The 9717-nt window shown below is 36.7% G+C and overlaps 3 protein-coding genes across 3 annotated transcripts; 2 read left to right on the top strand and 1 right to left on the bottom strand.

Annotated features, from left to right (window-relative positions):
- Positions 1–514: 514 nt before the first annotated feature.
- Positions 515–1867, top strand: LOC114717873 (protein C2-DOMAIN ABA-RELATED 10-like). The gene is made up of 3 exons (XM_028903097.1): positions 515–628; positions 791–886; positions 1556–1867. Exons 1-3 carry the CDS (start codon positions 515–517, stop codon positions 1865–1867), a joined length of 522 nt encoding a protein of 173 aa, XP_028758930.1.
- A 1237-nt stretch (positions 1868–3104) lies between these two features.
- LOC114717876 (phosphomannomutase/phosphoglucomutase) lies at positions 3105–6716 on the top strand. Its single transcript, XM_028903100.1, has 7 exons — positions 3105–3714; positions 4390–4645; positions 4802–5326; positions 5409–5608; positions 5683–5795; positions 6048–6188; positions 6308–6716. Exons 1-7 carry the CDS (start codon positions 3154–3156, stop codon positions 6387–6389), a joined length of 1878 nt encoding a protein of 625 aa, XP_028758933.1. The 5' UTR covers positions 3105–3153; the 3' UTR covers positions 6390–6716.
- Positions 6717–7428: 712 nt separating this feature from the next.
- Positions 7429–9190, bottom strand: LOC114717913 (sugar transport protein 10-like). Its single transcript, XM_028903137.1, has 3 exons — positions 8729–9190; positions 8014–8637; positions 7429–7887 (listed from the first exon to the last, which is right to left on the bottom strand). The coding sequence occupies exons 1-3, from the start codon at positions 9188–9190 to the stop codon at positions 7429–7431; spliced, it is 1545 nt and encodes a 514-aa protein (XP_028758970.1).
- Positions 9191–9717: the final 527 nt, after the last annotated feature.

Raw genomic sequence — 9717 nt, 5'->3', positions numbered from 1 at the left:
AATTACTTCATCGAATTAAAAAAAGAGTACAAATATTCAACTGGATTGACGCACTTTTTTTGCTCTTAAATAAAGTTTTGAACTTTTGCTAAGAGAAACTTGTCATCAAGAAAGTCTTACACTCATGTAGTCCAACATGACTTGATCTAAATTGATTAAGAAATCTGTTGGTATACTTAACAAAAATTCTAAGAAATAGTGATTTTTTTTGTAAAAAAATTTAATCTGAAACAAGCGTGCAGTCCAGCAACTTTATAGGGATGAAGGAGAAAATGTCGCTGATCCACGAGGGTTCTGCTCAAACAAACAATTAGGATACCTTGTTTGTTCATTTTGAGGGTGTCAAAATTCTGTAATTAATAACGTCTTTCATTTTCTTCTTCATCAATCATTTTGTGTATGCATACACAGAGTTTCGGAGACATTTATCTTTCTTCTTTGTCATCCTCATCTTCATCTCCATCATCATCTTGTTATCTAGGAAGATTTTAGGTATAGGCCATCGAATAGTAATATGGATCAGGGCTTTCTGGGCATCCTCAAACTTCGTATTAAAAAAGGAATCAACCTTGCAGTACGTGACAGTCGTGCAAGTGATCCTTACGTTGTTATTACCATGCACGAACAGGTTACAAATCATCACTGTTCAATTATTCCCAATTTTCCATTTGCTTCATGAATTGCCCCTTGTTTGCATTCAAGCACATTTCAATTTGTTTCTGGGCTGAAACAGAACGAAAGAACATGATGAAACTTTGGGTTTTATGAATGTTTCACACTGATGACACAGAAACTGAGGACTAGGGTTGTTGAAGATGACTGCAATCCTGAGTGGAATGATGAACTGACGTTGTATGTGAAAAGAATTGATGCTCCAATCATTATAGTAAGTACGCAAGCAAACAATCTCCGCCAACATGTGCGTGTATGTAAGATCAAGAATCAAAGCATATGTTATTTCTGACGGTTCTTAGTATAAAAAGTAGTTTGATAGCTGAATTTAATACTAAATATAAGATTTCAATTCATTTTATTTCTCTCAAATTTATAATTTTTTTCCTGAAGTATTGGTATTGATTATAAGGGTTCCTATAAGAGCTAGTTTCAACGTAGATACATGTGATCAAAGAAGGTAAATTAGGGAAGTTAATATATATTGCTTCTGGTCCTTAATATAAAAGCTCGTTTGATTTTTATTTTAATTCAAAATATAGTACTCTAATCTACTTTGTCTCTCATATTTATCTTTTTTTTTTCAAAATAGTCCTTATAATAATAGTAGTTCTAGTTAATTCATTTTATTAGCAAGAATATTTTAGGAAAAATAACACTTATTTGTTACAAATAACTAATTTAACTAATTTTTTTAATCTATTCAAATTAGTCATCTAGTTCTTATATTTAGGACCGGAAGTAGTATTTGTTACAAATAACTAATTTAATCAATTACTTTTTCCAAATTAATTATCTCGCTCTTATATTAAGGACTGAAACTAGTATATTGTTCATGGATTATCGCGAGATCATTAATAATTGGTTGTCGTGTGCGTTGCAGACAGTGTTGGACAAAGACACGTTCACGGAGGACGACCCAATGGGGGAGGTAGAGTTAGACATAAAGCCATTGTTGGAGAGTGTGAAGATGACCATGAACACGACCGAAGATCTTGAAGAAGGCTGTGTGGTCAAGGCAGTTCAACCCAGCAGAAATAACTGCCTGTCTGAAGAGAGCTTGTGCAAATGGATCGACGGAAGATTCCGCCAAGAAATGCTTCTCAGATTGAACAAGGTTGAGCGAGGTGAATTACTCGTAGAAATTGAGTGGAATGATCAAGGTTGCCTGGGATTATCAAACGTTGACCTTTAATACACATGCACATAGAGGGTTTCTGTAAATTAGGATTTACAGAAATAGGGAAATCCATCCATCGTCTCCGCTATTTCCTGTCAGAAATCTGAATTTCTACGTTAGTTTGATTCAAAGATTGGAAGAGCAGGTCCATCTATTTTATGATGGTGTTATATATATATACGCTACTTTTTTAAATCACGTTTTCATAGAAATAATAAATTTTTTATTTTCTTCAAACTTTCTTATTTGTAAAATTTTAGTTAACTATCATTCTAATTATATCGCAGCTTATTTTAAAAAAGCAAACTTTACAGGCGATGAGTATATATTAGATGACCATTGCATGTAAATCGAGATTTTGTAGCTAGTAGATATTTTGGTCAGAAGTTTTAAAATGAATTAAAAATATAGGGCTTGTTTGGTTTTTTTTTTTGAAAAATTTTTTTTGTTTTTAAAAACAGAAAAACAAAAAAACTTGTTTAGTAATTTGTTTTTAGTTGATTGTTTTAAAAAACAAAAACGGTACCATGTTTTTAAAACCAAAAAAGCCAAAACAACTTTTAAATGTTTTCTTGTTTTTGTTTTGGTGTTTTTTTATTTTTTATTTTGAAAAATTTTGAGAAATCCTCTTCTCTTTTCACCTACTATCCATCACTTATCATTAGTAATGACAACTATCACCTACCAAATATGATTTTTTTTTAAAACATGATTTTTTTTAAAATTATTATCCAAACAAATTCTTTTTTTTTTTTCAAAACTTGTTCTAAAAAATAATTTTATAAAATTGTTTTAAGAACAAGAAAACAAAGAACAAAAACCAACAGGCCCTATATTTTTTTTTATTTTTTGAAAATTGGTATATATTTTGAAAAACAGAAAAAATATAACTCAATTTCAGCCCCAAAAAGAAGAAAGAAAAATATCCACCAGTGTATATATCAATCCCATTCTAACAAGAAGTAAGGTCAAAATAAAACTCAAAATTCAGTTCCCCTCTCTCACTCTCCCACTTCCCTCTAATGACTAATAATTAATAAATGACAAAACGACCAGAAACACACAAACCTGCAAGAACGTGACCTGAAACAATACGCCTGGTTCATATTTCACTGAAAATATCATACACACCAGCATGGAGACAAAACAGTAACAAAAATCTTGGACCCTAATTTGGAAGCTTCTTTCCAGATATTTTATTCACAAATTTATATATAAGAAAACAGATTTGTATTGTAAGGTTACGGTTTAACGCTTCTGGGTTTGCCTTATCTCCCAAACTATTATTCTTTTCAACGGACATGGCAGCTTCTTCCACAACAGCATCATCAAACTTCTCAACATCTCTGAGAAACTTACACATTCATCCACTGCGCTCCAGACACAGTTTCTCACGACTGTCACTACCTGCGAGAAAACATCATGATCATCAATGCCGATATGATGTAAGAGTGAAGTGTGTGGGGACAGCGAAGTACGATGGGGTGGTGGTCGACGAAGAGATGGACAAGATAAGGAGGCTTCAGAATGGGTCGGACGTGAGAGGGGTGGCGTTGGAGGGAGAGAAAGGGAGGAAGGTTGATCTCACTCCAGCGGCGGCTGAAGCCATAGCAGAGAGCTTTGGAGAGTGGGTCATCAATGGCGTCGTCAAGAAGGAGGAGGAGGAGGGTGATGACGTGAAAAGTGTTGTGAGGGTGTCTCTCGGGCGTGACCCGAGGATTTCCGGGTCGAATTTGAGCGTGGCGGTTTTCTCAGGACTTGCTCGAGCTGGTTGCATGGTGTTTGATATGGGACTGGCTTCCACACCAGCTTGTTTCATGAGCACTGTGTTGCCACCATTTGCTTATGATGCTTCTATTATGGTAAGTTACTGCGCTTATCGTCATTTAAATTTAAATATATATGAAGGCCACACTCATCTTTTCCACTATTTTCTTTGCCAATAAGATCAATTCAAAAAAGACAATGGAGATGATAAACCATTGCCTTCATCATCTAACTTGAGTTGAAATGATATGAAATTTATTGTACATTTTTTTGTCCGATCAATTGTGTGTATGTGTTTTTTTACCACTCTACTGTAATGAAGAAATTAGCTAAACATGTTTATGATTTTAGCTAATTTGGATACTCTTTTACCACAAGACAAGATCAGTGAGTGAGGTGAGAGATATTGAAGGAAAAGGATAGATGTAGAGGACCACACAAGTAAAAATTTATTGAATATTTGATTTTTATTAAATTACAAAAGAAATATATTCAAACTTGAGTATTAAAATGATGTTAAAAAATTGAGAAGACATCTCTTAATACCATAACACTATTTTCAGAGGATCAATCTTAATGTAAAAATATAAAAAAGTATGACTCTGAAAATAATAAAGTTTGGCTTTATTTAAGTGATTTTATATTATATGAGGTAAATATGTGGCAATAATTTTATTCGGGGAAATACAAAAATCTTAAAACAAGTGTTCACTGGGGAAAATGTTTGATATGGAAATTAGTGTGACACGGAACGAGCATTTTTGGTGCAGATGACGGCATCTCACTTACCGTACACTCGGAATGGTCTGAAGTTTTTCACAAAGAAAGGAGGGCTAACGTCTGTTGAGGTAGAGGAAATATGTGATAAAGCAGCTCGAAAATATGCAAACAGGCTTGCAAAAGTCTCTACTTTGCTCAATACTCCTCCTGTAAGAGTAGATTTCATGAGTGCTTATGCTCAGCATCTCAGAGAAATCATCAAGCACAGAGTCAACCATCCTCTTCATTATGATCTTCCCTCCAAGGATTCCAGGTCTTCACTACTTTTCTGCAATAATTGAGTTCTGTATTTTGATTATATTTAGATATATCCATTAGGTTCTTTGTCATGGATCTGCCGTTAAGTTCTGATAATCCTGTGTTCAATTTCGAGTGATCATCATGTCTGATGTTTCTATAAACCTGCACAGATAATAGTAAACGCAGGAAATGGGTCTGGTGGATTCTTCACCTGGGATGTGCTCGACAAGCTCGGTGCTGACACTTTTGGGTCTCTTCATCTCAACCCAGACGGCATGTTCCCCAACCACATTCCTAACCCTGAGGATAAAACCGCCATGGCCGTGACCAGAGCAGCCGTCCTTGAGAACTCTGCCGATCTCGGCGTTGTTTTTGACACTGACGTTGACCGGAGCGGCGTGGTGGACAAGAAAGGAAACCCCATAAATGGTGACAAGCTGATCGCCCTAATGTCCGCCATTGTACTGAGAGAGAATCCAGGATCTACCATAGTCACTGATGCTCGAACCAGCATGGGTCTCACAAGATTTATAACTGATAGAGGTGGACACCATTGTTTGTACCGAGTTGGCTACAGAAATGTGATAGACAAAGGAGTTCATCTTAACAGGGATGGAATTGAAACTCATCTTATGATGGAAACTTCTGGACATGGTGCTTTGAAGGAGAATTATTTTCTGGATGATGGTTAGTTTGAAATATTTATAAATGGTTTTAAAGTTATGGATCATTGTCAGGTGCTGATGTTTCTGTGGTTTTCGTGATGAAGGGGCGTACATGGTTGTGAAGATTATAATTGAAATGGTACGAATGAAACTTGAAGGATCTGACAAAGGGATTGGTAGTCTCATTGAAGATCTTGAAGAACCAAAAGAATCCGTAGAACTAAGGATGAACATCATCTCAGAACCCAGACATGCTAAGACAAAAGGATCTGAAGCCATCGAAACATTTAGAAACTACATTCAGGTACATAAGCACAGACACACTGGAACAGAAAATTCCATGTTTGAAGTGAAATATGATGGAGTTTTCTAGTGCAGGAAGGGAGACTGAAAGGGTGGGAGTTGGATTCTTGTGGGGATTGTTGGGTGAGTGATGGATGCCTCGTAGATACAGACGACACACCTACAGCCATTGATGCTCACATGTACAGGTGATGAGAAAAAACCTCAAAGAAACCTTAATTATGCAACATGTCCTGATTTTGTTTTATATCTTGATCCTCTAAACATAACTTCTATATTAATTATTACCCTCGTATTGGTATTTTAAATTTAAATTCTGCTCAATACTGTAAGGATTGTTTTGTGCCTTGGTAATAGATGAGTTATGTTAAGAAGACTAAAAGATGGTTCTGAGTTTATAACATTTATCCATGAAAACTGATATGTTGGTGGAAACTCAGGGCAAAAGTCTGGGATGCAGAGAGAGGAGAACGTGGCTGGGTTCACATAAGGCAAAGCATACACAACCCAAACATTGCTGTGAATATGCAATCAACTGTAAATGGTGGCTGCTTGTTAATGGCAAGGGACTTCAGAGACAGGTATGCTATTTACTCTTGAATACGTATTTCATCCCTCTAAAAATTTTTACTTTTTGTAGGCTTTTTTTTTTTCAGAGAGATGACTGAGTTAGCTGATTTATGTGATTGAATCATTGCAGATTTCTCAAAGAAAGTGGAGTGGATGCATTTCTTGACATCACCCAAGTTGAAAAGTTTGCTGCAAGTGGGAGTACAGCCTAAGCTTCAATTATCTGTTCTGTTCTACACACAGTGAGAGACTAAGGTTGGACTTAGTGCCAACAAACTCTGGCTATTTAGTGTATTGAAGCAGTTTTCGGGAGTACATAATTTGTGTTTGAATCCAAGTCAATGTCAAACAAAAGAAAGTTGTGCTATCTCGGTTTGATCATAATGTACAGTGAGAAAAATGGAAAGAAAGTATATAAATATAAAGGAGTACATATCATATATAGATCAGCAATTTCTATTGAGTCAGTGTATTTTTGTATTTTAAAGGTTCTATATCACAGTTGCAGCAGGTAAGTCCTCTGTTTCTCCCCTTTTAAATAATATTCATTATTAACACTTGGTTTTCCATGAGAGAAGGAAATTTCTGCAAAATACTAATAGAAGCCTTAAAGGGAAGGAACAGAATACATTGGCATCTATGCAGGAAAGAGAGAAAAAACTTGACCATGGAGATTCTCGTGCTCTTAAATTGTTAATACACTACAATACAATACTGATACTGAAAGTTGAAACACCGTCAGACTTTTTAGAAGTCTCTCTGTTTTCTCTATGATATTTGTAATTGTGATAAATCTGCTAGAAAAATTGTTATGGATTTTGATAACAGCAAAGTGTTGAATGTTTTGATGTGCCTACATAAGTAAACACCCAACGTATTCTTTTAATTAGATAATCAAACCTTCTCCCCACAAATATTGCATCAGATATGTTTTAATTATCAACAATCTCATCAATCAGACGAAGAAAATTTAATTGATCAACCATCTCATTCCAAATATATGAGTTCCCAAAGTGAGCTCAAGACTAAGATTTGCCATTACAAATGTTGCAACATTCACTCCTCTTGGAACCCTTTCGATCTAATTGTTTGCGTCTAATCGCATGAAAGAACACACACGTGATACCGTCTCTTGCAAAGAAATGAGGTTTAAAATCTACAAAGGTCAAAATATGCAGGCTGCGAAAGAATTGAGTCAAATCTAATTCTTGACTTCTGATAACAATTGTTGTCACTTTCAATTCACATGGTTTAAGGACTAGGCTTGTAATTGGAGCTGTTATCACTGACAGCCTCTTCAGGAACAAACTTTGCCCAAAACCAATGTGAGCTCCAAACTCTGTTCATTTCTTCAATAGGCACATTCTTTGTCTCTGGGAGGAGCAGAGCAACAAAAATGGTCATCATGGCCAGAAAGCCAGCAAAGAAGAAGAAGAGACCGAACTTCAAGTAGCAAAGCATCGGAAGAAACACTTGAGCTACGCCAAAAGTGAATAACATGTTCACTGCAACGTTAATAGATTGTCCCGCAGATCGAACCTCCAGAGGACATATCTCACTCGGCACCAACCAACTTAATGGTCCCCAAGACCAAGCAAACGCCGCAACGAACAAACATATGAACAGCAGAAGCAGGTCAGCTTCACTTTTGCTGAATGAACCTTCACCCTTAACTCCAAACTTCAAAGCTATCAGGGTCCCCACAGCAACCTAAAAGAGAATAAATAACATCAGTAACATGTAAGTATATAACTAATTAATTCATGAGATATTGTACGTAAGAGAGACTTGGGGGTGGGTGGGTTGTGTATGTCTGTGTGTATATATATATGATACCTGACAAAGAAGCATTTGAGTGCCACCTTCAAGGAACAAAATCCTTCTTCCAAACTTGTCCACAGATAAGATAGAGACCATGGTGGCCATGACATTGACGGCACCGGTAATGACGGAGGACATGAGAGAAGCATCGTCGCCGAAACCGAGAGTCTCAAAAAGGACAGGAGCGTAAAACATGATGACGTTGATGCCCGTGAGTTGTTGGAAGAAGGGAATGAAAGAACATAGAGTTAGCTGAGGCCTATATTTAGGTTGCGTGATGTTTCTCCAAGGGTGTGCCACCTGCCTGGCTACTTCGATCACGTCGATGAGATCTTGAAACTCGTCGTCCACATCTTGCGTTCCGCGAATCTTCTGCAATATTATCTTCGCTCGACCATATTCTCCTCTTTCAATCATGGAGTTTGGCGTGTCACCCAAGAAAAGAGATGCTATGCACAGCAAAAGAGCTGGAACTGCTCCTATGCCTAAAGAATATCTCCATCCATTTTCATGCACAGCAGTTAAATAGTTGATCAGGTTTGCAAACAAAATACCGATGGTTATCATCATCTGGAATCCCATATTTAACGCCCCTCTGATATTTGGTGGAGCCATTTCAGATAGGTACACCGGAACAGACTGTTGACACAGAGAAAAAATCTTAAGGCAACTATATATATTTATGAACTCGATCCTTCAGAGAAATAATATCCCAAAGGGTTATACTTACTTGATTACAATAGCCCACACCAAAACCAAGTAAGAGACGACCAGTGATGAGCATGGCAACATTTATGGCAAAACCATTCAACAAGGCACCCACAAGGAAGAACAAGCCTCCAAGAAACATGGAGGTTTTACGACCCAGAATTCTTGTGGTGTTAGAGGCAAAGAGAGAGGCAACCAAAGCTGCGAGGTATAGAGATGAGGTGAACAACGTTAGGAGCTCATTATTGAATTTGCAGTAGGCTCCGTTTTTATGGCCTTTTTCAAGCTTCATTTGTTTGTACACGGAAGGAAAGAACTTGATCAAAAATGGGTCCATAGAAGTTACGCCTCCTGTGATCCCAAGGTCGTAACCAAAGAGAAGACCTCCCATGGCAGCCACGAAACAAGAGAACAGTACGTAGGTTGTCACTTTGACCTCATGTTCCCTTGATCTGCCTTGATGAACAAGACCTCCTCCGGCCATCTTTCCAATATTTAAGGTAGGATGTTGTTTTTCACCTCTTTAGATCTTCTCGCCTTTGTATCTACACACCATATGCTTCCCGTCGTAACTTTGTGATGGGTTATATAGATTTTGAGACGATGACAACTATGAACAGTTTGAGTAAGTTTTCACATCAAACATTGTGCTTTTTGAGGTCTGTCATACAAACACAAATATTCCCAATGTCCTAAATTTGGAAACTATTTTGTCCCATTTTGTTGTCAAAGTACTGTCACATGGATTTATCTTATAAAAGATCTTGTCCTTTGACTAGTTGTTTCCTATTTATTTTTGGGAATGTATGACTTTTCCTAATTATTTAAATAACAAATTTTTTCAACCATATTCCAACAAACTAATAGTAATGAGGTGTAAGTGCTGGCTCTTCAACAGAGGACAACAACCTTAATTCCCTATTAGACTTAATAATTTGATTCCCGCCCCAACAACCACAAGAATCTCCAACTAAAAACCATCTTAATTTCTACAATACAACTTCCGTCTTT

The sequence above is a fragment of the Neltuma alba genome, unplaced genomic scaffold (assembly GCF_004799145.2).
Source record: "Neltuma alba isolate B1F8T4 unplaced genomic scaffold, ASM479914v2 tig00011781_pilon, whole genome shotgun sequence".
Taxonomy (NCBI): Eukaryota; Viridiplantae; Streptophyta; class Magnoliopsida; order Fabales; family Fabaceae; genus Neltuma; species Neltuma alba.
Note: the sequence above shows the minus strand (reverse complement) of the source record. Positions and strands in the feature narration are given on the sequence as shown.

Excerpts from the sequence above, each read along its gene's own strand:
- LOC114717873 (XM_028903097.1), top strand. The coding sequence starts at position 515 with ATGGATCAGGGCTTTCTGGGCATCCTCAAACTTCGTATTAAAAAAGGA. Across the intron at positions 629-790 it reads TTATTACCATGCACGAACAG|AAACTGAGGACTAGGGTTGT; the intron begins GTTACAAATCAT and ends CTGATGACACAG. Across the intron at positions 887-1,555 it reads TTGATGCTCCAATCATTATA|ACAGTGTTGGACAAAGACAC; the intron begins GTAAGTACGCAA and ends TGTGCGTTGCAG.
- LOC114717876 (XM_028903100.1), top strand. The coding sequence starts at position 3,154 with ATGGCAGCTTCTTCCACAACAGCATCATCAAACTTCTCAACATCTCTG. Across the intron at positions 3,715-4,389 it reads CTTATGATGCTTCTATTATG|ATGACGGCATCTCACTTACC; the intron begins GTAAGTTACTGC and ends TTTTTGGTGCAG. Across the intron at positions 5,327-5,408 it reads GAATTATTTTCTGGATGATG|GGGCGTACATGGTTGTGAAG; the intron begins GTTAGTTTGAAA and ends TTCGTGATGAAG.
- LOC114717913 (XM_028903137.1), bottom strand. The coding sequence starts at position 9,190 with ATGGCCGGAGGAGGTCTTGTTCATCAAGGCAGATCAAGGGAACATGAG. Across the intron at positions 8,638-8,728 it reads GTGTGGGCTATTGTAATCAA|TCTGTTCCGGTGTACCTATC; the intron begins GTAAGTATAACC and ends CTGTGTCAACAG. Across the intron at positions 7,888-8,013 it reads CTCAAATGCTTCTTTGTCAG|GTTGCTGTGGGGACCCTGAT; the intron begins GTATCATATATA and ends ATTCTCTTTTAG.